Source organism: Adiantum capillus-veneris, chromosome 19 (assembly GCF_014529385.1).
Source record: "Adiantum capillus-veneris isolate H3 chromosome 19, ASM1452938v2, whole genome shotgun sequence".
Lineage (NCBI taxonomy): Eukaryota > Viridiplantae > Streptophyta > Polypodiopsida > Polypodiales > Pteridaceae > Adiantum > Adiantum capillus-veneris.
Window position 1 is genome coordinate 6313468 of NC_140949.1, and position 27158 is coordinate 6340625.

At 43.9% G+C, this 27158-nt stretch overlaps 2 protein-coding genes across 4 annotated transcripts; one reads left to right on the plus strand and one right to left on the minus strand.

Moving 5' to 3' along the window:
- Positions 1-743: 743 nt before the first annotated feature.
- On the plus strand, positions 744-18915 carry LOC147433500 (polygalacturonate 4-alpha-galacturonosyltransferase-like). 3 transcript variants are annotated; one of them, XM_086490183.1, is made up of 7 exons: positions 744-896; positions 977-1017; positions 16101-16194; positions 16981-17267; positions 17377-17737; positions 17816-18292; positions 18377-18915. In XM_086490183.1, the coding sequence occupies exons 2-7, from the start codon at positions 989-991 to the stop codon at positions 18638-18640; spliced, it is 1512 nt and encodes a 503-aa protein (XP_086346309.1). In that variant the 5' UTR covers positions 744-896; positions 977-988; the 3' UTR covers positions 18641-18915. The 3 variants fall into 3 exon arrangements, with proteins under 3 accessions (XP_086346309.1, XP_086346308.1, XP_086346310.1); XM_086490184.1 differs by lacking the exon at positions 16101-16194 and adding an exon at positions 16618-16706 and having other exon boundaries at positions 811-896; XM_086490182.1 differs by lacking the exon at positions 16101-16194 and having other exon boundaries at positions 782-896.
- A 3622-nt stretch (positions 18916-22537) lies between these two features.
- Positions 22538-26858, minus strand: LOC147433501 (uncharacterized). Its single transcript, XM_086490185.1, has one exon. The coding sequence runs from the start codon at positions 23884-23886 to the stop codon at positions 23041-23043; it is 846 nt and encodes a 281-aa protein (XP_086346311.1). The 5' UTR covers positions 23887-26858; the 3' UTR covers positions 22538-23040.
- Between the last annotated feature and the right edge of the window lie 300 nt (positions 26859-27158).

Genomic DNA, 27158 nt, shown 5'->3' on the forward strand with positions numbered 1-27158 from the left:
CTTCACTTTTGCAGGTGGCCGCCACCATTTTTGTCACACAAGGGACTTAAAAAAAAGCATGCGCGTCAGATGCAGCGAACAATGCGTAGCCAAGTGGATGCGCCTCCGGAATGCGGGCTGATCGCATGGGGTCAAATCCTATCATGCATCTTCGCGCGCTTACTTTTGAAGCTTGGCTGTTGTTATCAAAAGTTGGTCGAGCAAGCTAGCCCGCCCCTCTGACAAGCTCACGAAGCCAAATTTCACTTTTCCCTCACCGAATCCCAGCACGCCATCTCAGCATGGCCGCAAATTGCCTGTCCCAGTGTGACATGGGCCTTAGTTTACCTACTTGGATGGATTCTGAATGTATTTCTCCAAGAAACAAAGTGGTGCGCCTCACCACTCACCTTCACTTTTGCAGGTGGCCGCCACCATTTTTGTCACACAAGGGACTTAAACAAAAGCATGCGCGTCAGATGCACTGAACAGTGCGCAGCCAAGTGGACGCGTCTCCGCAATGCGGGCTGATCGCATGGGGTCAAATCCTATCATGCATCTTCGCGCGCTTACTTTTGAAGCTTGGCTGCTGTTATCAAAAGTTGGTCGAGCAAGCTAGCCCGCCCCTCTAACAAGCTCACGAAGCCAACTTTCACTTTTCCCTCGCCGAATCCCAACACGCCATCTCAACATGGCCGCAAATTGCCTGTCCAGTGTGACAGGGGCCTTAGTTTACCTACTTGGATGGATTCTGAATGTAATTCTCCAAGAAACAAAGTGGTGCGCCTCACCACTCACCTCACTCAACCTCCTTTTCTGTACTCTCCCACAATCGCCACTGCGCATCGCCATGGTATTGTGCTCAAGAGGCACTGCGCTTTTCTTCTTCCTGCTGATCGTTGCAGTTGAGGGGCACGGTACGATCCTTCTGTCTTTAACTCTGTGTCTTGAGATGGCCAACTTGATCACTGGGTAAATTGTTTGTTATTTATGGCAGCTCTGGATCGACATGTGGTTAGGGCCATGCCTTCAAAGCTTGTGAGTCCAATTTTTTCTTCTCTATTCTCCACTCGTTCTCACGCACTCAAGTCGGTTTTGATCATGGCTCCTCTAGTGCTTTGAGTTGTGAGGGCTAATTGGATGGGGAAGCAGTAAGCTGAAGAATAGTCACAGGGCGTATTTCCAAGGACTATGCACTATGGTAGCATTCTTCCAATAGTCCATGAGCTGAGAAAATTAGTCCTATACGCTTGTGGTTTTAGGATTGACACGAGCTTACATACTGCCTGTTATAATCGATCGCTCAGGAGTTGGGGGATGATGCACTTGAGATAAAAACTTGAATTATATAGAAAGTTTTGTGAAGGTAACCAAGGGGCAGTTGGTACAGCAAGACTCTACGAACTACTAGATGAATGGAATCATTCTCCATTCAGTATTTACATGTACGCTTTGCATAATTATGCAAGGGATGGATATTGAAGAAAGCTTCTTTTTTGTGCTCTAAAAACGAGAAATTCAAGAGTACAGGCATAAAGCTGTATCCTCTAATACTCCAAATAAAGGGGGAAGGCTTAGCTTTTGAGCCAATACTTTCATTCCAAGCATCTAAGTCTAGGATGCAGTTTTACAGAGTGTTTGAAGCTCTTGTATAGTTGCTTAATAAAAGGTTTAAATAAGCAGCTAATTTTTAACTTTCTACTCAAATCATGCCATTGTTACGACCCATGAGCTAAGCTCTTGTGTATGTGTGTTTGTACAAGGTTTCCACCATCTATGTCTAAATAAAACCTTTTGGCCTCTTAAGAGAGCTTGTTTACATCTCTATCCAATCACTCCCTGATTCTATTTGTCCTTGATTTTTTTGAACTTAAGTTTTTTCAGATTTTGACTCTTGGATGGGATCAATGAGAACCTACGAATTTTCACAACTCGCATACACGCAACTTGGCTCTTGACGTTCTCTTTACTAACAAAAAGCTCATAACTTTTAGATTACTCTTAGTGTACAAAGAAATGATTTGCATGTTTTGCTAACTCACGTTGTTCACGTAGGTCATGAGTTGGAACTTTACTAGCGGGATACAATTTTTACTATTATCTCCAATGTCACTCTTTGGACCATGGGGAAGGCTCGTTGTGGTCACACTCTGGGCTCACAATCTTTTCCTACATCCACCACTTTGACAATCATTTGGATTGAGTTGCTACATACTCTTTGCAGCCAATGGGATACTTCAGCAGACTCCTCCAGGCAACGGAGAGCGGAAGATGTTCCTTTCTTCACACATGGGCGAGATCGTCAGTTCTTTTTAGTCAGGATCATGCCCACATCACAGGGCATTATGCACCTCCCTAGTGGTTCATTTTGCATTTGTCATACAGGCCACCTTGATATCTACATAGCCCTCACATTGTTATCCCTCTTTGTGCACCCTCTGAGTGATAGGCCATTGAGCATCTCTAGAGGTCTCTTTTGTATATAGTACATCCGCTTTTCTTGCGGAAAAAAATGAGAGAGAGAGAGAGAGAGAGAGAGAGAGAGAGAGAGAGAGAGAGAGAGAGAGAGAGAGAGAGAGGCCTTGGGGAAATTGGTTTGGTTAGAGGGATGCGCATCTCGGTACCTTCCCTTGGCTTTTGTGGTGGACGATGATCGGATCGCTCGTGCCTCTCTTACAGTATGGAGCTGCCGTAGATCTGCATCCTTTTTTGGAGTGCCACAAAGAAACATTAAGAGTGGATGCATATGATTTTTGAGGCATAGCCTAGGGGTCTCACAGTCCCTTGGCTTTTGCGACCTGCTACAGGAGGTTTTTAGAGCAGATGCTTTACATCAATCAGATACATTGCACTCTACATTAAGGTTTTCGCTACATCACTTGCGGTGGACAGAGCTTTGGGCACATTTGTGCGGGCTTATTACAAGTTAGATAGCTACATTTCACTTCTTGATTAGAGTATCTTTATCCCTAGATATATCTTATGGTTTGTTTTGAGATTTTGCCCCATGGTCTCGTTGTATAGCTTTTAGATATTTCCCATATCTCTTGTGTGAATGGTTTTAGGGTTAGGGTTTTTGCGTCGAGGTCATAGACGCATCGGATCAATGCGTACGCCTGGCTAGTCATAGATTCACTCTCCCTAGGAAGGTGGTCCATGATAACTTCTTTCTCAAAGCCGGAATCCTCTGTGCCGTGATCAATTCTCTCTATGTGGTATTTGCATCCGAAGTCGCTTGCATGATGCCAGGACATGTGGGTGACCTTCGGGTCTTGGACTAACTTGACCGTGTTTTGCAGATCTCGGCGGGGCCTAAAACCTAGGGAAAAAAGAAGAGACTGTAGAAAATCCAACTTATGAAGTTTTATCAAGAGGACCCATTAAATGGGTTAGGATTAAAACTCCTAGCCCTAGCAACTTGAGGTTCTTGCCGAGGGGCCTAACCGACAAAAGGCACTCACACACTAATAAATTTGTGTAGAACCTGCCACGTGGCTTCGGTATGGGATTTTTGCAAATTGTGCTGGCTGGTGACGTGGCATGCTGTATGGAATTCTGCAAATTGCATTGGCTGAAATTGGCAGATTTTAGCGCTAGCTTTTGAGAGCAGATGCTTTAGGATTAAGTGCTTTTAGATATGATGCTTTTGGGGATCTGCTTTTGGGCATCCCTTGTAATTTATAAGTGCGCTAGGGGCCACTCCTTGGGAGCATCTGGATGTAGAGTCTGGGAGAAAGTCGGACCCTAGAGAGTTGTACCTTTGCAAGGTAATAATAAAGAAATACCAAAAGGGGCGCCGGTCTTTGGGGCCAGTGTGTCTTGGCTCAGAACTCCGCTGTCCCCTGTCGTCTTCTCTCTCAGTTTTTCAAGTTGTCTTGAAGTACTAAAAGTGTTGCCAAGTGTGTAGATTGCTGTTATCTTTGCTTTTCCGTTCGATCACTCACCGGAACACATAAATCTGCAAGTATTTGTGAAATCGAGAATGAGATGGCGAGGAATTTGCATTTGAAAGCAACTGGGAGCGACAGTGGCTTATGAATGAATCCGACAATTTTTGGATTGACGATAAGAACCATGAATTTTGTTTCGTTTTATGAAACTTAAATGAATATATAATGATGAGGAAGGATAAATAATGATTATGATTATGATTATGAATTTGACATGGTATGGCGATGACATGCTTCTGAATGAGGTAGATGTTCACTTCGGTGACTCTCCACAGACTTTGGATGAACGTCGCATTCAAAAAGACATACTTTCGAGATTGACTGGGAGTATGAGGATCTTGGGTGTGTGCACGCACCACAAGAAGGATCCAATGACCTTTTATAGGCATTGGTTAAGACTATGATCTTGGGTGTGTGATCAACATTGAAGCAAGATCCAATGAACATTTTAAGGCATTGGCTAAGAAACTGGCCATAAGATCGATTTTCAAACGCAACCGAGGTGTCTGCAGCTCGCTTTTATGTGTGTGCACGGCCATCATGACACAAGAATGCATGACTAATGTGAGATTTAGGTTGCATGAATGCTAGAAGTATGAGCACTTTATTGTAATCCGCAATCGAGATTTTAGAAGGGGGTATGTGACAGGTTTTAGGGTTAGGGTTTCTGCGTCGAGGTCATAGACGCATTGGATCAATGCGTACGTCTGGCATGTCATAGATTCACTCTCCCTAGGAAGGTGGTCCATGACAATCTCTTGGTCAAAGCTGGAATCCTCTGTCATGATCAATTCTCTCTATGTGGTATTTGTATTTGAAGTCATCTGCATGATGCCAAGACATCCAAGTGATCTTTGGGTCTTGGAAGTTGGACTAACTTGACCGTGTTTTGCAGATCTTGGCCAAGGGGCCTAAAACCTAGAGAAAAGAAGAAGAAACTGAAAAAAACCCAATGTATGAAGTTCTAATGAGAGGACCCATTTATATAATGGGTTAGGATGAAAATTCCTACCGAGAGGACCCTTTTATCAAATGGGTTAGGATTAAAAATCCTAACCCCTAGCAACTTAGAAGCTCTTGTCGAGGGGCCTAAACTACAAAAGGCGCGCACACACTAATAAATTTGCTTAAAACGTGCTACGTGGCTGTCGTACGGAATTTGCGCAAATTGCGTTGGCTTGTGACGTGGCATACTGTACGGAATTTCGCGAATGCGCTAGTTGAAATTGATAGATTTTAGAGCTAGCTTTTGAGAGCCGATGCTTTTAGGATTAAGTGCTTTTGGATATGATGCTTTTGGGCATCCCTTGTAAATTATAAGTGTCCTAGGAGCCACTCCTCGGGAGCATCTTGACGTAAGAGTCTTGGAGAGTGTCGGACCCTCAGGAGTTGTACCTTTGCAAGTCAATAATAAACAAATACTGAAAGGGACGCCAATCTTTGGGGCCAAAGCGTCTTGGCTTAAAACTCCGCCATGCCGTGTCGTCTTCTCTCAGTTTTTCAAGTTGTCTTGAAGTACTAAAAGTGTCGCCAAGTGTGTAGATTGCGGTTCTCTGTCACAAATTGCTAACGTGTCAAAGCCTGAAGAAGGGAGCCAACTTGCAGATGTCGGCCGAGGGGCCTAAACCCTAAGAAGAACAAGTAACAGAAGAAGAAGTCCTACCAACTTATGGGGACCCCGTCTGATGGGGCCCCAAGTGACATAAAGGATTAAAGTAAAGCAGGACCACACACACACAAGGAAGGAATTGCGTGGAACTGATGACGTGGCATATTTTCGAAAATTACGCTGATTGATGACGTGGCAGGCTGTACGGATTTCCGTGTTTTGCACTGACTGAGACTTGACAGCTGTACGGTTTTTCGTAAATTACACTGACAACTTTTTGGCTTTGCTTTTGGACCAGATGCTTTTGAGTTTGAGGCTTTTTACTGTAAACTGCTTTTGGGACCTAGGCCTTTAAATATGTGCTAAGGGCTCATTCTCTGGCATGCTTCCTGGTGAAGGTGCAGAGTCTGGAGTACCGGCTTGTACTGTGTTGATGCAATATAAAGAAATACCGAAAGGGACGCCAAGGTTTGGGGCCAATACTCTCTGGGGTGGAATTCCGCCACTCCGTGTCACGTGTCGTCTCTCTCTCTCTCTCTCTTTTGTTTTTATTGAAGTGCTAAAAGTTTGTTCAGTTTGCTCTTTTCTATTGGCACGTGGTGCCCTTCTTGTGACAGTGGTATTGGAGCATTAGGTGTTTGCTTTTTTGAAAGCATACCGGTCCTACAAAAGAGCAGACAAAGCTATTGGAATTTTATTTGAGGTATCGCCAGCCAGCGACCCCGGACTTATTAGCCACTCCCACCCTTACTTCATTGCGTATCAGGTGCGCCCCCGTCTTCACCGCTCATGTCTTACAAAGCATAAGCCATAAAGAATCCAAGACTTGGAATTCATGGAATATTTGCAGTTTCTGCTCAACGAACTTCACGACATTCTTTCGCGGCATCCTCAATAGAATCTTCCGATGCTACAAAGTTTTTAACAATTTTTGAACTACATGTTACCCCCTCTGATGTCCCAGGTGGTATCTCCTCCTCAGGCATCAGAAAGTACGAGAGCTTCCAACCGACAACCTTCTCAGTCGTCTGTTCCGATCGGAGGAGTTTTTAGGAATATGGTGCAGCCATTTGACCTTGATCCAGTGCAACCGCATTTGCCACGCCATTGCCCCCACCTCCACCACCACCACCACCACCGCCACCAGGCTACAATGGTTGGAGCCCATATGGATACCCTTATTATCCATACCCGAGATATGCGCCTAACCAACCCAAAGATTTCAAAAATGGCGGCATGACAGTCAAATTTTTCACTTTTTTCGCGGTGAAAGATCGCAAGAAAGCATTGCAGTTCCTACAGCAATTCGACAACATCTATGCTTTAGGGAACTATACAGAAGAATCCAAGATTTCTCGAGCAGCGGGATTTCTTAAAGATAATGCTATGCAATGGTGGAGTTCAATCACGACACAACTGCATGCTCCAAGGACTGGCAAGCTTTCAAGAGAGTTTTTGCACGTAGTTACATGACTTCTATGAAGTTCGGATTTTGGCAGAGTGGGGCAACTTGAAAATGCTTGCCACCGAAACCATGGACGAATATAACCAAAGGTTTCTCGACGTGTACCTTCCGGTGTCCTTTAGATCTGTTCCCTTGGAGGCCCAATGCGAGCAATACACCATTGGACTACCATCACCATTGTAGGAATATTGTCTATCCAAGCAAGTCTCCACTATGCAAGAACTTATGGACCATGCCGCAATCGGCTACAAACCGATGAAGGGAAAGCTAGAGTTTACCACAGAAGAATCTCCGGCCACTAACCACAACTCTCGCCAACAAAGAAAAAATCCTCGAGAGTCTCGTGAAAGTCAACCACAAAGGCCTCGTATGACACCTTAACAACGAGACACCTTACTACAAGAAGGCCGATGTTTTGGATGCTTTCGAACAAGACAAACTATTTTGGTTGTCCCTAACGCACTGACAGACCCGCGGAGCCGACTCCCGCGTCGACGGTCGATAGAAACCCAAGATCATCTCCAGCCAAACGAGCTAAACCGGCTATTGGATTAGTACCTGACATCTATGGCATACGCCTTGAAAGTACAAATGAATTGTGTCTAGCATATGGCAAAGTCAATGGCTTCAAAGCCCTTATTTTCACCCCAGAGCTATAGAGAACTTCATCCATCTAGGATTCTTAAAGCAGATGCACTTTGATTATGATGCAGAGGGTGGAGAAATTGAAGCTGAGCTAGCCATGGGGCAAACTCAGAAAGTGGTACGGTGGTACCGCTCATTGGTGCTTGTCCAATGACTCTTGAAGATTATCATGGAAAAACTGATTTCCACATCATGAAGTTGGACAATTGTGATGTTCTGTTAGGCATGCCTTGGCATGACAAGAATGATGCGACTCTCCAGGTTCGGAATCGTACCATCACCGTGATTCAGAAGGGCAAGCCAGTTGTCCTCAAAGTTCGGTTGTCTGAACAAAACCGTGAATGAACTCTCTAGTTGTTTTATAGTTAGATACATTTGAACTTTGTTTGAGAAAGTATTGTTTGAAACTTTGTTTGAAATTTGTTTGAAATGGATGGTATTTGTTTTGAACCTGTCTTGGTGCCGATTTGAAATGTTTGACTTTGGTTTTAATACTGGTTTCAATGATTGGTGATTTTACTCCCGGGTGGAGGGTGAGAAATGATGTTTGAGAATGCTTGTTCATACTCATGGCCCGGACCCTTGTGGTTATTTGCGAGGGGAGTATTGAATGATTGAAAAGTGTTGTTACTCATGGCCTGGACCTGCATGGTTATTTATGGGGGGAGTGTTAAGAAGTCTGAGCAGTGGCTACTCTCAGCACCTCCAAACGACGCAGGCTGCGATCTGGGGGCGTTTGGTTGTAAAAGGCCTCTATATCTCATGGCCCATACATTTTTAGGCTATTTGCGGGAGGAGTGATGAGGGAGTCGTTGAATAGCTCATGACTCGGACCTCGATGATTATTAGCGGGGGGACTCTTTTATTGGCGGCTTTATGTTTTCTATGTCTTGTAACATTCATAAGTGAGCATTTGTGTTGCATTGTGATGTGCCAACCACTGAATATTCCTAATTGGATGAGATTGCCTGGGTATGTAATTTTACTGCATCAAGACACCCGTGGAAGATCAGTACGGTCTAGGTGTGATGGCTAATTTTACTACGCCGGAATATCAAGAATTCCGATCTGGACGAAAGGAGAAGCTAACTCCTTGATCAAAAGAGCCGAAAGGAGAAGCTAACTCCTTAACAAAAAGAGCAAACTGATTGTCCCTCGGAATGACCCTCGGAAATTTTTGAGCTAACTTGAGTTGTTTTGCAGATATGCTGTAATCGCGGACGATTACTCTCTTTCAAGAAGGGGAGATGTCACAAATTGCTGACGTGTCAAAGCCCTGAAGAAGGGAGCCAACTTGCAGATGTCGGCCGAGGGGCCTAAACCCTAAGAAGAAGAAGTAAGAGAAGAAGAAGTCCTACCAACTTATGGGGACCCCGTCCGATGGGGCCCCAAGTGACATAAAGGATTAAAATAAAGCAGGACCACACACACACAAGGAAGGAATTGCGTGGAATTGATGACGTGGCAGGTTTCCAAAAATTACGCTGACTGATGACGTGGCAAGCTGTAAGGATTTCCGCGTTTTGCGTTGACTGATGACGTGGCAGCTGTACGGATTTTCGTAAATTTCGCTAGCAGCTTTTTGGCTTTGCTTTTGGACCAGATGCTTTTGAGTTTGAAGGCTTTTTACTGTAAACTGCTTTTGGGGCCTAGGGCCTTTGAATATGTGCTAAGGGCTCATTCTCTGGCATGCTTCCTGGTGAAGGTGCAGAGTCTGGAGTATCGGCTTGTACTGTGTTGATGCAATATAAAGAAATACCGAAAGGGCCGCCAAGGTTTGGGGCCAATACTCTCTGGGGTGGAATTCCGCCACTCCGTGTCACGTGTCGTCTCTTTCTCTCTCTCTCAGTTCTGTTTTTATTGAAGTGCTAAAAGTCTGTTCAGTCTGCTCTTTTCTATTGGCACGTGGTGCCCGTCTTGTGATATTCTCTTTGTTTCCGTCTGATCACTCGTCGGAAGTGATTGCATCTTGTATATGGACCTATGGTCGATTTTATGTAATGCAAATGGTTAGAAGGCTCGAGAGAGAGAGAAATGAAATGAAATGAAATGTTATATTAACGTCTTCAAAAAGGCCAGAATGACCTATGAGACCAAACTGATACAAAAGTGGTGAATCTGTTACAAAGTCTGGGTACCTTAGTACTAAAGTACTAAGTGTGAAAAGTGTGCAAGTGTGAAAATAAATGTGAAAAACTAAATACAAAGTATTAAATAAACTTCTTAGGAGCATTCTGGGTGTCTGGCTAGAATGCTTCTAATCCTTTGTTGTAGTCTCCTCCGGTGAAGTGTGCTTCTGCATCTCGGTCGTGGTCGTCTCGATTTCCTAAGCTCAATCGCCCTATCAATGAGGGTGCCTTTGGTATGGATGAGGGTACTCCTTTGTGCTGGCTGCTGGTCTCTTGCTTCTCCTTCCACTCCTGCTTCTCTCGATCCGAAGAAATCTGTGATCTGCCTCTGAGGCTGTAGTGCTCTTTGTCTTCTCATTAGGTTATCCCTGTGCCGATGTATTTCCAGTAGGTACAAGCCTAAGCATCTTTGATCTTGGTATTGCATGACTCTATCTAGAGGTCCAAAGCCTTCTTTAAATAGGCAATGGAAATGCCCACGTATCTCATAGTATACGGTGCAATGGCATATGTAGTGTAATTCTGTCTCTGGCTCCATTTCGCATAACTTTCAAATTCTGCTCTTAGGTGGGATTCCCCTAAATCTGCCAAATTCAATTTCCAGCTGGTGTGAGGATGTACGAATCTGACCAATAGCACATCTCAAACCATGAGACAGGTGGGTATCCATGTAGCTCGGGCGAATCACAAATCCATCTTCAGATAGCTGTAGGAAGTTGATGCAATATAAAGAAATACCGAAAGAGAGAGAGAGAGAGAGAGAGAGAGAGAGAGAGAGAGAGAGAGAGAGAGAGAGAGAGAGAGAGAGAGAGAGAGAGAGAGAGTTTTAACGTCGTAGGAAACTATCCTAAAAGACCTTAAAGATCTAGCCGACGAGGAGTTGAACTCAAGACCTGTTATTCAAGAGGGAAATGGCATAACCAATATACCACACTTGAGAGAGAGAGAGAGAGAGAGAGAGAGAGAGAGAGAGAGAGAGAGAGAGAGAGAGAGAGAGAGATGTGTACGATATATTTTTACATATGCTCCCTTTTATAGATGCTCCTTTGTCTTTTTCTCATTGCTCACCCTTTATTCGTTTCCAATGGGGTATATGGGTGAAATGAGGAAAAGTCTCGTCAAGCAAATGCTTAGGACATCATAGGAGTTTGAGCGTCAGCCATTGATTTAGAAGACAATAAGGTGGAATCTGATGCAAGAGAGGGTAGGTCTTACCTCCAAACTTCGGGTTTGGGGAAGTGTCTAAAACCCATTACAATACATCGTCATAATAGGTAGTGTTGACTTCCCTTGTTTCTTCTTCTTCCTCCACAATGTGCACTTTACCTTTGGAATCTCTAGGATTCTTTTGGTTCCTAGCATTCAAGGTTTATGTCAAGGCTTCCCCCGAACCGGATGGCGGTTTTACGATGCTCCAAAGATCTTTCTTCATGAGGACTCCTTTGACCTTTGTCTGCTAGGTGTGAAATCCGACACTGTTGAACTTATCAATGTTTTTGTGGACATCGCACATGCCTCTTTTAGGCCATGTGCCTCAAACGGGGAGGGTCCCACGTGGCCTTTGATGGCTCTTTGACTTCAACACCCCTTTCTAAAGGGTATACACACACACATTCATGCCTTCAAATGGCGCACACACACACACTTGATCAATTGGTAGTGAGCAAAAATAAAGCACAAAATCATGCAAGATTAATCAAGGCGCCATTGCTTGATGCTTGTGTTAAATAGAGCATGAGTACATCCATCCAAAAGCTCTTGATGAGGGCTTCACATGCACTCGTGTATATACAAGTATTGATTGTTATCAAGCAAGTCAAACAAGTAGTAAAAGAAAAGAAAAGAACACACACAACTAGAACTCAATTCGATTATTGGTAATCATCGGCGAGGGTAGTGGCCGTGTAGACTTGCCCAAACCCAATGATGGAGATGACTAGAATTGAGTTATACTAGTCTAATTTGAAAAGAGTCATGAATTGATTTAGTGCTTAGGGAGAGAGAGCACTAAATCTTGCTTAGGGATCTATTTAACGTAATTAGGAGATACTAATTACTTACAAGCTTTGATACCACTTGTAAGGTTTTGATTAAGGTGGAAAAAGATTAGTTGCATTCATGGTAGTGAGAGTTTCATATTAATTAGGAGAAACAAATTAGAGAGAGAGCACTCAATGAAAATAGACTCGCTTGATTGATTAAGGTGAAAAGAGTCAAATACAAGCTAAGCAATATGGCCTTATATAGGCTTAGAGTGGAAAGGTGGCATTTAATGCTAGAAAGTGATTTTCATCACATGTGAGAGAAGGGTCAAATATCACGTGGCATTTAATGCTAGAAAGCGATTTCCATCACATGTGGGAGAAGGGTCAAATATCATGTGGCTATGGCATGTGACTATAGCATGTGACTATAAAGAAGCATATAATTAGGGAATTCTATGTAGTGGGATGCATTCATGCACATAATGGTGCATGGTTGATATGCTTGGCTTTAGGAGTTGGTCACGCATCGAGTGTAAGCTAAACGGCTTACCCCAACAACATTCTCTCTCTCTCTCTCTCTCTCTCTCTCTCTCTCTCTCCACATCTCGACCACTCTCTCTGATTCCCACTCTTCAGGAAAAAGTAAAAAGAACCATCATTCATGCTAAGCAATCACTAATGCAAGGAAAGAAATAAAGATTTGTGAAAGTGTAAAACTTAGATCTTCACCATTTCAATTCCGTTGCCCTTGACATTGGTATCATAGCTTTGAAGATATTGCATGAATTCGCTAATCTTTGAAATTTTTTTCCCTCTCTAGTGTTTGAGTGTGTGTTGTAGCATTTCGCCCAAGGTGTCATAGGCTTGGGCACCCCAAGCCGAGAATCCGACATGACACACGAGAGAATCACTTAAAATAATTCACAACTTTAAAACTTGAGTCGACACGGCCCAACGTAGTTCCATGCCCAGAGGTACTGGCTTCAAAACCTGGCGCCCCTTTCAATATTTCTTTATTATATCAAGCAGTCATAACTTCTTCAACATGACAGATCGCATCGTTGAAGACATGCATTGGAAACATGAAGATGCAGATTGCGAGTACTAGGATTTGTTAGCGGCCTATGACGACAAAAAAAAGGCGCCATACAGATTAGCCTATTAGCTTTGAACTCTTGGCATTGTTTGAACAACCATCTTTCTCATTTTCTTGGAGAATTCCATCATTCGAGAGGAGGCATTGCATCGTCATTGATCTGTACACATCTTTGGCAACACATCGGGTCCCCACCATCTGCATCTTCTTAGCAATCGGTGGCCATCAATCCGGAGCCAAAGGGTTTTCAATCCAAGGCAACCACTGCAGGAATTCAGAGGCATCGTGAGCCTACATTCGCAGCCACATCCGTTGCAGAGACGAGGATTCATCTAGAGCTTCCATCATACGACAATCTAGTAGAAGCCCCAAGAGGAGCCTCTATCTTTGAGGAGTTACTTGGCTATTTCATGAGACATCATACAGAGGACTTGCCATGGTTCGTGGGCATTCCAAAGGACATATCCATCTTCATCTCCCAATTGGCGTTGTTTTCCCCAATCTTTCCGGGTAGTAGGGACAGCATAGGCTGGCCTGTAACCTCCGTGGACATCAATGTTTGCATATCCGGCCATTCGCTCTATGAGCATCGATTTGGTTTGTAGTTTGGTTTACACGATCCGAGTTGGGGCAGCAAAGGCTGGCCGATAACCAACAAGGGAGTAGTTGATCTAGGAGGCAATTCAATGTTTGCGAGTAGATGTGTCAGATGCAGCGGAAGTGTTTTAAGGATTTAGCTCGGATCTAGTACTGTGCACAAACACAAGGGTTACTTACTTCACTTGAAAGAGAAATTGAAACTAAAGACAATGAATGAGAGAGACACACACAGAGAGAGAGAGAGAGAGAGAGAGAGAGAGAGAGAGAGAGAGAGAGAGAGAGAGATTCGACATCACATGTCGGGTCCCAACCACCCTCAAGGGTCCCCTTGCTCTGTTGCCAGAGCAAGTACTTGCTTCATTTCTTGCACAATGCTGATACAATGATGCTAAATGCTGAGATGTTGAGATGCTAATGGGTACTTGATGTAGATGCTTGGTAGTGCTGAGATATTGACGTTTACTGTGGTAGATGTTGAGGGGTACTACGGTTGCTTGGTACTTGAGAGGCTAAGTGCTTGTTATTGCGAGTACTTGGTGTTGGGTACTGCGGGTACTTGGTGCTTGGTATTGCGGGTATTGTTGGGTACTGAAGGTACTTGGGTGCTAAGGATACGGAGGTCCTGATGATCCCCACGTTGAGCTAGGCAGGAGCCAAGCCAATACGCAAGGGGTGCTAGATGCTGGGGTACTGCGACGATGGGTACTTGTGTTGTGGTGCTGCTGAGGTACTAATGGGTATTGTTGGTGTCACGTGCACATCTAGCCCTATGTGCATGTGGACAAGCTGATCCTACTTCTAGGGTTTAGGTAGCCTAGGAAGTGTTATGGCAACCTTGTGGGCTTGTACGCGGGCCGTGTATGTCTAGGCACAGCCGTCGGAGGACTGAAAACAGAGAAAAAAGCAGGTGTATGGCAGAAATGAGTGGTATATGGAGAGGATTAGGCCAGGCGAGACACCGGATGCCAAGCCGGTTCGGTGTAGGCAAGATCTGGTGGAGCAAAGCTGAGTGCTGCCCTCCTGCTGCAAAAAAACGCAGCAGCTGTCCAAAAACGCAGATTTATATCTAACACGCAAATGGAGAAAAGGCATTTCCGGCGAGGAAAAGGGGTCCAAGCCCTAGCGCTAGCAGAGGGAACAACAGATCTAAAGGTTTCCTGCAAAAACGTAGATGGCAAAGCATTCCGTTGCGGTGGAAGCTGTCCAGAATGTGGTGCCACCTCCTCTTGCAGGCAAATTTCAGAAATGCTGCTGTTTAAAGAAAACGCTGGAAGACCCTCAGTATAATCAGTATTATGGAAGTGGGTACCCCCTTGGTCCTATAAATAGGTGCCCAAGGGGAGGTAGGACAATGCCAAATAAAATCCCCCACGACCCAACAAGAAAAGAAATATGATGGGCGGCCGGACAATGCAGCCTATATGCATATGCAAGCATGGGTGGCCAGCCCGGAGGCACACTAGCCGTACATGTATGCCCTAGACCTGTGAAGCAGCAGAGTGGTGTAAGTCTTAACACATTTTTCGAAACTATTCATGCATTCCTTCAAAAAGATGGCATGGGCACACAAGCACATATATATGCTATGGCGAGATGATACTCCTGTGCAAGTACAGGATGGTACTAGACTCTCTGAAAAGCTAGCCCACATAGCATTTCCAGGCATGTACATGCAAGCATAAGTCACAATGGAATGCCGAGTCCATTGTTCTGTGCACGAACTCAAGGTCCAAGACCCAACGGAACACAAAGTCTAAAAACACCTAGAAAGAGGTGTCAAATTACGAGGTGTCTTCATTTGATTCTCCTCAAACCAAACATGTCATATGAAGCACATGACTCTCCGAGCGATTAGAAGGGTGACAAGAAGATGGCTCTCATAAGCGGTCATCCTGCATCAACGCCACTCCCATACTGCCACCACATGTAATCTAATGCACCTCAAAAGGCTTTTGTAGATCTTGAAGTACCAAAACAAGTCATGTGGTTAACTTCTCTTTTAGTTACTGAAATGCCGTGGTGTAAGTAGGTCCCAACTCTTATGCTTTTCTAGTAAGATTGATTAACCTCCTTCCGGTTTGGAGGTAGATATTTATGGTAAACACTGCAAGCCAACCTGAATATTACCGGTAGGCCTTATATTACTTCCAACGTTTCTCTGTTTGCGAGATACTGTCTTATTCATCCTAAATCATTTTTAGATTTTCTCTAGTCTTCAGTAGTATATCTGCTTTTGTTGTTCAACCTTGCCATCTTATTTCTTTGTTGAAAGAAAATCTTTGATAGGACCTCGTCAAAAGCTTGATCTTTTCTACAATGTAGTTACTAGTGAGTTTATTTTACATTTCGTTGTTAGAAATGTTGTAGAATAACTAGTGAGGAGCTCAAGAACTTGCTTACTGTTTGACAACATTTTTTTGCTTTTGGAGTGCTTAGAACTATTCATTAAATGTGGGGAGTTAAAAATCCCCCTTATTGTGAGGTATTTGTAATTTTTGTACACTTTTTCTTACTTGGCAAGTGCTAGCCTCTACCATGCCTCAGTTTGCGTGCGGAATGTGATAGTTTTCATAAGTTCATTCTAATGAAAAATAAATATATACAAACGTGCACCTACTTCTGGGTGCTGATGACCTGAGCAGGGATGTTGTAGCCGGTGCAAGAGAAGGTGATGATCTTATTTGGACAAGCGTGATGATCTTTAGCTTCCTGTTTGGACAAGGAGTGAAGTTTAAGGTCGCATGTCGTCAAGCTTTTCAAATCACGTGTAATTTGGTTGTGCATTGCTTCATTCCAAGTTTGTATGCTGTTGGAGCACATTTCTATATGTATATCGTGTCATCCAGGTCTGCACATTGTGCAATCTCTTTTCATTTTATGTTTTATAATAGGAAGTAAGAAGTTTACTTTGTCTCATGTCTATGTTGTTGTATGAGTTAGTAGTTTAGGAATGGAATCTTTGTGCTCTTGTCTTTTGATGTGAGTGACAATCAGTTGACTTTTTGTACAAAGGTTCAACTATCATTCAAGCAAGCTTCTCTAATTTATTTCACCCATCTCTTTTGTCTAAGTCTTTGTCAAGTAGTAGTTGTTTTGTATTTATTCTTTAAGCAAGGGAATTTTTTGAAGTCATGTCTGAATGTGCAATAACGACATCAGGATGTTGCAGTATGTGGTTGATACTATACAGGATGGAGTAGTCTCGTGGATGACTACCCCAAGTTTATAACTTGCACTTTCCTTCAAAGGTGAATGTTGGCTTTTCATGGATTTGTCTGTATACATGCATATACCGGATTCGTCTTGTGTCATTATTTTCTTTCTTTAATAGGGGTTTGTATGTCTTGATCGTGTGTTTTGTTTAAGCGTTTGAAGCCCCTCTTTTACAGTGGAATTGAGACTTTGCTGACCTTCTCAAAGTATTTATATGCTTGCGCCGATGTCACTTTTCGTCTATTCCTCCTTCAAAGATTACAGTAAATGTTTATCTTACGAAGGATTTTCTTATGTGCTTGCTTGCAGCAAGAAGATGGCAATCTGCTGCCGGACGAAGGCTGGAAAACTGGGTTCATGTCAGGGTCTCAACCTAAGCGAGAACTTTTGAACACCAAAGGCTCTATGCGGGATGAGCTCCAAGGTTCAAGTTTGCTTGTGCAGGCTATGCAAGAACAAATACAGTCAGCGAAAAAAATAGCAAATCTTGAGAGGCTTAACAAGCACCCGAGACTTTTGAGGGAGTTACGGTATCAAATAAAACAAAATGAGCGAGCTCTTGGAGCTTCAGCTGTCGATGCACAGCTTCCAAAGAGGTACACATGTAGATGCTTTGCACATTTCTGGTTTAGAAAACAGTATCCAAGATGTTTGATGACCTTTCTCCATGTGATGGACCATTTCTAAGAGAGAATTTGATATTAGCGCTCCTGAGAAGATAAGAGCATTGAGGCAAGTTTTGTCGAGAGCTACTGAGCGGCCCCACAACAAATGTGAAGATGTGACAAAGAGGTTGCGGTCATCTGTGATGGTAACTGAGGACAAGGTCTCAGCATTGGAGGAAGAGAACAAGAATTTGGGTAGACTTGCAGTGAGGACAATGCCAAAGGGTTTTCATTGCCTTGCCTTGCAGTTAACGATCCAGTTTTACGACCACCTTGGAGAAGGACCAGTCTTTCAGGATCAGACTAAGATAGACAACAGTGGCCTTATGCATTATGTCATCTACACGGAAAACATTCTTGCCGCTACAGTTATTATAAATTCTACGGTGTATACTGCAAAGGTTGGGATGTTGTTTTGTGGTGGTCCTTAAGGATTCTGAGAATTGTGCTCGAGTAACTTGCTGCTTTGTGTGACATAGGAACCCCATCGGCAGGTCTTCCATGTGCTAACAGATGGTCTCAACTATGCAGCTATGCGAATGTGGTTTCAGAGGAACAATCCTGACAAAGCTACTGTTGAAGTTGAGAACTTGGAAAAATTGAATTTGTCGCGCACGTCCTTGGGTCTTCACGGGTTTTCCGGAAAATACTTGAAACTACCCATGGTAAAAGCTCAACTAAAGCAGGAGGAAGGTGTAGACATGATGAAAAGACTGGGACTGTACTATGAATTGCCGAGAATTTTCCCCAGACTTGAGAAGGTTTTGGTTTTAGATGATGACATTGTTGTGCGGAAGGATCTGTCTCATCTGTGGGAAGAAGACCTACACAAGAAGGTGATTGGAGCAGTGGGATCATGTGAGACAAGCAACAACTTTGGTGGTACACTTGGTTGGGCCTGCATGAACATGGTTGACTTGGGGGAATGGAGAAGGCAAGGACTCAGCGAAACGCTGGTATGCAATCAGTACTCCCATGGTTTTATGTGCGGTCTCCATGGAGAACGAATCTAACATAGACTTGTTTGGTGGTGGTTGCAGACGGTCGAACTGGACATATGGGATGGGCTGACTGTACTACGCGAGAGCAACTCCCACGTATGGGATGAATCTGTGTGTCATGTGATTGACCTTGATGACGCTCTTTCTGAGTTTGCAAATGGTGCCCAAGAAGCAGCAGCGGTACATTACAGGGGCTATGCAAAGCCATGGTTGGGGATGGGCATGAACAGGCACAGGTCTTTGTGGACTAGGTTTGTCAATTATGAGAATCCAATCTTGCAAGCGTGCAATATACATAAATGAATGGAGCAACATCAATACATTGCACAATGAAGAGAGCTTGATACTGCTACTTACATGGAGTTGCTTGTTAGGGAAGGGGATTGGAAAGGGTCCAGGGAGGCGTGGCTTGGGGACACCAACTTCCAGCAGTTCAAAGAGGGGCCATTTATATAGAATCACTGGCACGATATGGTCATGTTTAAGTGGCGTACATCGTGCAGGCCACTCCACCCCACGTTTGTGGTGAACATGACTATTTGTACACTTATTATATTTATACAGTCCCCTTGTACACCCTTCTCTCTCTCTCTCTCACACACACACACACACACACACACACACACAGCGCCATCAGCATTCTAGAAACGTTTGCTGGTTTGATTGGCAGTTCGCACAAGGCAAAGTTTACCCCCGCCTTGTAATGTCAATCTATGCCCTGCTAGTATTTTAACTGTGGCGAAATGGGGAGAGTTCTCTCTCTCTACGCCCACCCAGTTGAGTGTTCACGCAGCGAGCAAACAGCAAAAAGACGAGATTTAGTGAAAACCCTGCCTGCCTGTGTGCGAAACTCCCCTTATCAATACTGACATAGAAGACATTGGTGTCGCAATTTGCTGTTGCAGCACTAGGAAAAGACGAGGGGTGCAAAGGGGGTGTCGCAATTTGCTAAGGGTCATGCATGCTTTTACTACATAAATAAATTCTTTTGCCTATAATGAGATAATTCCCTTTTCAGAAATGGGAAGTCCAATGGGCTTTTGGTGTACAAATCGACGTCATTGCTCGTGATTGGGAGAGAATCTGTTGAGGTGTGGATGAGTTTCAAGTTCTCTATGTCAATAGCTTGAAGTCAGAGCAAGGCAAGGTCCAAAACAAATAACTTAGAAATTTTCAAGCTTGATACTAATCAAAACGGACTTTTACAGGAGAAGAGAAGAGTACTACAAAGTAGGAAATAGGAGAGAATGGCGAGATGTCAGTTCCTTCCCCAACTATGAAAAGGGTATTTATTACATAGGTTGTGGGTGCTCACACAATGAAGGAGCACAATCTGTGACCTCATGCAAATACCTACCTGACCCTAGATGCTCCATAGTGAAAGCAACTCAATTGTTGCAACAACCATTCTCAGCCCAATTAAGTACTAATATCTGTGTATGCAAGCACATGTGGGTGTGCCACAATAAACACCATTGACAATGCTTGACAGGAATTGTGGTTCCAATAGTTTTTACTGGGTATTTTTGTAAAAAAACAAACTTGCAACCAGCTAGTTCTGACAACTATAGGAGCATTCTTGACATAGTCAATGCTTGAAGTCATTGATGGAGGAGCACTTCTCACAACTTGAATAGAACAGTGCTTGTGAACAACGTTGGTATGCTCTACGTGGAGGCCCATTGCTTACCCTCCATGTGAGAAAATTAAATTGCCCAAACACCCCATATTCACACATCCTCATTTGCTACAACTTGAAAATTCCCTACAACAAGTTTAGAGGTGGACTAGTTCTTGGATTGGGGAGACGATCAAATTTCAAATCAAATAATAAGGATCTCTAAAATGAGACAGCGATTGGAAGACCAAGTGTCCAATGTTGGAAAAATTTCCTCCATTAATTGCAAGGTGTAACAAAGTTGCGTTTCTTCATGTACTATATGCTAGCCACTCAAAACTTCATGATGCCATTTTGAAATAGCCGATCCAAAACTTCATCAATACATTTTATATGACAAATCCCATCACTTTAGTGGAAACTAATACCATTCAACTAGTACACATGATAATTTTATGAGAAAAGATACACCCTATTAATATTAAAGATATGGGATGATGACAACTTGAACAATCCTAGATCAAACATGAGGTGGCCACTCAAAGCAATACCATGCAACCATCTTAGTGTGAGCTTTATGCTTTATCCAGCCCACAAGTTGTTTTGTGGAAACATCATTAGAGCCATTAATATCTGTTAAAGTGGAGTTATCAAGGTTTAGATGCAAACTTGTATGAAGAGCATAATTGAAAGACACGCATATAGTGCTAAGGTTCGCAATTTGTTACTTTGAGAAATACAGGAGTATCATCCACAAAGCCAATCCTTTCAATTTGTTTAAGAGGCATGGATGAAATCTATGGTTGTCAACAAGGTGCTCTAGATAGAAAAATAGAGAGTGTGTAGCAATGGCAAAAAGGAGTGGGTTAAATGGGCATTGTTGCCAACGGAGGGGGCTAAGGAAACCAAGGGAGAAAGTTTGCCATTGATCATAAATTGAGAGGTGAGTGTATTCTATCCCAAGTTGAACGGATGAAATACTATCCATATTACTTCTATCCATATTATTATATTCCAAGTTGAACGATTAAAATATTATCCATAATACTTCATTCTCCAATGATTAAGTGTGGGTAGTGTAAAATAAAGATACCCTAATGATACTTTTGTCGTCTTTTTTGGTGGTGGTAACTAGGATACAAGGAATAGACGTGACTCTCGATTCTCCGAAAAGGTGAATTTTTAGCTCAAAGAAGTTAAGTTAGTAGGCTTTAAACCCTCATCACAATAGAGAGTAGTATTACTTAGTGTGCAATGGAAAGATAAGTTAGCCCTAGAGTGATGGACGTATATACAATGTATGGAGAAAAAACCTCCTAGTGAGGGACAAAATGCCCCGGCGGTTCTAAGTGTGTTCACACACATCACTACCACATGTATATGGTAACAAATCCCCCTTGGGAGAGATGCAGTAAACGAGAGCTGGCACATAAGAGTATAGGGAAGTGCCATGCCCTGAGCACATGACCAGTTCACAAAGGGGAGTAAGCCCAAAGCTTTGTGGAAACTTTTCACGAGGCAATGCCTTTGTGAAAAGATCTGCGAGGTTGTCCTGCGTTGGCACATAAGCCAAACTGATCTCTCATGCTGAGAGTCTCTCCCTGACATAGTGGTAATGCACCTCAATGTGCTTTGTGCGAACATGAGAAATTGGGTTTCTCGCAGATGATGTTGACAGTGTTCTGTCCAACATCCAAATCAACCATAAAGCATCTGAGCCATGCACACTCAACCGTAGCTGTGAAGACTGCCCTGTACTCGGCCTCACAACTGGAAGTGAAAACAGTAGGTTGCTTCTTGCTAAACCATGATATGCTTGAACTTCTGAGCATGAAACAAAAACCACTCATAGACACTCATGTGTCAAAACAACCAGCCCAATATGAGTTCGAAAAAACATGTAAATCTGGCGGCAATAATCTCCTCTTGGGATAAAACAACCCAATATGTAAAGTACCACTCAAGTAGCGAAAGATCCACTTGATAGCCTACCAAAGCTTAGACCCTGGGCTATGCATAAATCTGCTGCCCTGTGAGACTGCAAATTGAATATCTGGCCTTGTGTTGCATACATAAATAAGGCATCCAACAACAATTTGGTAAAAGAGTGACATCGATAGGATCAACAACATCATGAAGACTCAATTTCAAACATGTTTGGCTATAGGTTTGCAATCCTCAAATCCAAACTTACATAGTAAAGAGTGACATCGATAGGATCACCAACATCATAAAGACTCAATTTCAAACATGTTTCCATGGGAGTGGTAATAGGTTTGCAATCCTTAAGTCCAAGCTTACATAGTAATGTCTCTATTGTGAGGACGCAGATGCGTGCATGCGCGGTGCGTATGGGGAAGGGGAGAAGCATGAGAGTGTGGGTGAAGCAACCTTAGGGAGTAATGAGTGAGGAGCTCCTTATTCTTCATATACAAAGAATAAGGGTATGTACTCACGGTGGGCGGACGGCCGAACATCAAATGTCCGGCCCCAAGTAAAGGAGCAACGTCTTTACCCCAACAAACTCTCACTTAAAGGCGATGCGCCAATAAGTGAGACCTATTAGCTAAAGTACTAATATGTACAAGAAACTAAGTGAGAGGCTCTCTCAACTTATGCCCATTGGATCACTTTGTTGATATACACGCACTTGTATCAGCTCTCGTGGTAGACGAGTGTGTATACCCACACTAGAGCCTATATGTAAATCTCGTAGACAACTCTTTATGGTCTGTAAAGCTCCACGAAGCGTCATCCTAGTGTTAGTCATCGTACGACTAACAATCCCCGCCTCAAATGCTCCCACTGCAGAGCTGCTAGGTCGGGGCCTCAACACAAGTAGGTCGTACATGAGATGCCCAAACACTGATCAAATCTACACAAACACAGTTGTCCTAGCCTCTCATGCGCTATGTGCATGTAATGCATCATCAAGGCTACTCATCACGTATGGATGTGTCACTGTCGACACTAGGATGGCTACATCCCTCTCACCCATAGGCAGAACCGTGTGTCCTGGTATCAACTCATCAGGCTCTAGCATGAGCATATCAAAGAACTCTATGCTTGTCATCTTTGTCTGTGTCTATAAGGAGCAGACCTGCTCTACCTCTGCATGCACAAACTCTGACAACATCTGCTGTGTCTCACTAGAGCATTGCCGCTCTACCTTTGTCTCTACAAAGTCTATTGGCACGCCTTGCACAACTAAATGCTCTGTCTCGTGAGCGTAGTGGAGCTCACCTGCGAAGGAGACATGTCTCGTCTCTTGCTCAAAGCATGCTAGCAACAAAACCAAGACTATGTCGTCTCGAACCTCAGACACATGCATAGGATATACCAAGCCACTACAGGCTCCTCTAGCAATCACTAATGAATCGCAATATATCTGGAAAGACTCCTCTCTAAGAAGTGTCTGACAACCAATACCTGTTAACTGTTTCACTAAAATCAAGCTTTGTCTCAGTTGAGGAACATAGCGCACATGTTGTAGCGTGTATAACGCACCACTGGGAATAGACAAACAAACATCTTCTGCACCTTCTATGTCAAACGCCGAACCATCGGCCAAGTGCACACAACCAAAACTGCCACTAGAGAAGGTGCTAAACCAGTCATGATGCGGTGTGACATGGAAAGCAACATCACTATCTAGTAACCTCTGTAGAGAAAGTGTGCTATCCATAGACATATCTGTAAGAGGCACACTCGAGGCAAGCGTGACATCACCGTCACTGGCATAGACTGTCACCGTAAATGCCTCTCTAACATGTGTCAAAGCCGTATCTGCATCACGCATACATCTCCGCTGATGTCTCATACGTTTGAAACAATGGTGCCTAATGTGCCTTGTGTGACCACAATGCCAATATCGTACATAGCGGTAAGAACGGGACCGTCGTCTCTCACTGTCACACATGTCTACTGCCATAAGTAACTGCCAAAATGGCAACAAAGTGGGAGATCACTCGACCCTACAAAATCATGAAAACCATGACCAATAGCATCAAAACCGATGCTCGCATATGCATAAAACAACTCCAACAATCTGTCATTTGCAAGCATAAACTGGAACAAACAGCTCAAACGAGCGTAAAACGCATAACCATATACGCAAGTAGAGAGCAAACTAGCTCAAAATGCATCCACCAAGAGAAACTGCTTGCAAAAATTTGTAAAAACTTGTGAAACGTGTGGTTGTCTACCTGTAGCGACACAAGCATACGCTAATCTTCACTCCTGCGAGAGTAGATACGAGAACACCAAACTGTGTCCAAGCTGACAAAGCCTGTCAAAGTGAGAGAAAACACTCGATCACTGTCAAAATGGAAATATATCGACCACTATACAAGATGGCATAACACTGCAAAGTTTTATGGCGAGAAGACGGGAAAAAACGAACATAATTTCCTTTGTAAAATGAGCCAAAACTCAACGCAAACTGCAAGCCCAAAAACTGTAAATAACTGCCAGAGTGGGAGTAAACTCGACCACTAAACCATCAGAGAGCAAACTGCGGATACACATAAACCATGGCTAGAGCCTGGAAAAAATCTTTTTCAAAAACTTGAGCAAAAACTAAAAAAATCTCACCACATTGCATAAAGATAGACACTCAATGATCCACAAAACGGTCTACATATGCTGTCCAAAAGCCTTGCAAAACAACTCACTCTTGATCGAGTGACTCTATGGACGTATACTTGTCCAAAAACACCTGTAAACCTGTGAACTTGCTACCTGTGAGCTATGCCGAGCTCAAGTTGTATCCACACATGTGTACATAGCATAAAACTGCACAAGACCATGCCAAAAAGCTCTCTGGAATGCTCCACACAATCGTACATGGGCACTACATGTGCCGCATCAGCTATGCTGGAAAAACTGGGCAACCCGTGAGAAAAATCGTTGGAAAATTGGCACACACTACATCATTGGTCGGTAAACTTGTTGACCGAAAACACTTTCCAAGAGCTGAGCGCGCTTGAGGGAAAAACCTACTCTGGAATGGGCCGCGTCGAAGCCGAATGTGTCGTATGTGTGTCATCGAAGCCGAAATTGGAAAATCGTTGAAGCCAAAAACGTCGCGGGGAGTGCTCAATGTCGCCTTATGCCACCGAGTGAAAGCACGCTAACCGAATAGCCGTCTGATCGATGTCAAAACCAATGTGGAGGCAATGTGTAGCCGTAGAAAAAAGCCGTTGGGTGGGAATCTCTCACCAAACGTCGAATTTCAGAGCTGCCCGGCCGTAGATCCGAAGTCAAGAAGCCAATCTTCGGAGCCAATCCGCTCCGGATATGCCAATAAGCTGAGTCAGAATCGCCCCCCTTCCCTTCCGCTGGACGGGAGTCTCCAATGTCGATGGTGGAGATCGAAGCCCTATTCTCTCTCTCTCTCTCTCTCTCTCTCTCTCTCTCCGTCAAGCTCTCTTATGCTTGCTCTTTCACTAGCACTCTCTCATTCCCTTAAACTCTCTCAGGCTCGGATGTGTGTGTGAGCGGGGGGGCCGGATGGTCGAGAGCCTTGTGGATGGTGTCGGGTTGTCGAGCTGACGACACTTGTGGGAGTGGCCGCTTGCACTCAATAGTGTGTGTGGTCAAAGTTTAAAAAAAAAACTTTAATTTTCTGCAAACTGACGAAATGACTGTATCCGTCGAACCTGCAGACTCTGACGAGCTCTGTCGAAATTACAGAAGGCTTCCAGGCCCTCAAGCTGTCGATTTTGCTTTCTCAGCAAGGCTGCCCAATTTTGCTCGCTTGTTGGCCCAATTTCCTTTGCTTGCTTGGCCGCTTTGCTCTTGACTGCACAATTGGGTTCCCAATTCCCAGTGCTACTTCAAATGCTGCAGCTCCTCGATTACACACCAATTCTGCTGCCGACCTGCTCTTGGACGGGTTCTCCACTAAGTTTCAATTTGTGTGAGTGTGTGTGTGTGTGTGTGCCACACACCACCCGCTCCCAATCTCCCAGTGCTACTTGAGAGCTGCAATTCAGCAGCGCTGTATCCCCTAATCTCAAGCTTTCCTTGCTCGGCTGATTTGGCACACAGCCCTGATGCTTGCACTTGATTGGCTTGCTTGACCCTCAAGCTCGCGAGATCTGCACTCGACTCTCTTGTGTTGACTTCGAAAACCTGCTTCGACTCCTTCAAGCTCCGGTGCTCCTTCTGCTCACTATGCTCTGCAAATGTCGATTCTCCTCTTGCAAAGAGAATCTCTGCAGATTCTCCCAAGTTTTTGATTGCTTCGATCTCTCCACTCTCTTGCCTCGTAGTGAGCCGATCTGCAGAGCTTCCCCTGCTGCCAAGATTCTCTACAAGATCCCCAAAAGCTCAAGTGGGGGTTGCATGCGTCGAGGTGCCGAGATCCGAGATCTCGCCCGATCCACTCTGATGCAGCTCTACCACCGTCGTCGAGCTCCGTCGCTTTCGTCTCGCCGAGAAGCCATCACGTGTTCCGTTGTCGCCGTAGCTCTGATACCACTTGTGAGGACGTGTGTGCGCAATACGGTGCGGTGTGGGGAAGGGGAGAAGCATGAGAGTGTGGGTGGAGCAACCTTAGGAAGTAATGAGTGAGGAGCTCCTTATTCTTCATATACAAAGAATAAAGGTATGCACTCACGGTGGACGGATGACCAGACACCGTCCGGCATCAGGTAAAGGCGCAACGCCTTTACCCCAACATCTATGTAACTTGTCTGACACAAGGCAATACCACCATCACACTGCTTAATCTGTATGCCCAAGTAATGACAAGAGCAAAAGTCTCTTTATAATCTATGCCTTTTTGCTATGTATAACCAAAAGCAACAAGTCGATCCTTATAGTGATCAATCTGACTATCTGGCTTGCGTTTCAACTTGTAAACCCACTTTGTACCAATGGACTTTTTGCCAGGAGGCAAATCACATAAAGTCCATGTGTCATTTTTTACAAGTGCATCATATTTTGATTGGATTGCAGCTATCCAATTTTTTGAATTTTGTGCTTCATCAAAAGATAGAGGTTCCCCAACATCACATAAGCCAAAGCATAAGAATCTGATGCATAAGATGCCTGGCGAGAACCTGAACGAGTACGAATAGACAAAGGTGCATCCAATTTACTGTCACACAAAGAATGCAACAACCATTTTGGCATATCTTTAACCTGCTCATTCTCATCCCTTTCCACATTAAGTACATCATGTACATCTGCATTAGT

Excerpts from the sequence above, each read along its gene's own strand:
- LOC147433500 (XM_086490183.1), top strand. The coding sequence starts at position 989 with ATGTGGTTAGGGCCATGCCTTCAAAGCTT. Across the intron at positions 16,195-16,980 it reads GACAAGGAGTGAAGTTTAAG|CAAGAAGATGGCAATCTGCT; the intron begins GTCGCATGTCGT and ends GCTTGCTTGCAG. Across the intron at positions 18,293-18,376 it reads AAGGACTCAGCGAAACGCTG|ACGGTCGAACTGGACATATG; the intron begins GTATGCAATCAG and ends TGGTGGTTGCAG.
- LOC147433501 (XM_086490185.1), bottom strand. The coding sequence starts at position 23,886 with ATGGCAGTAGACATGTGTGACAGTGAGAGACGACGGTCCCGTTCTTAC.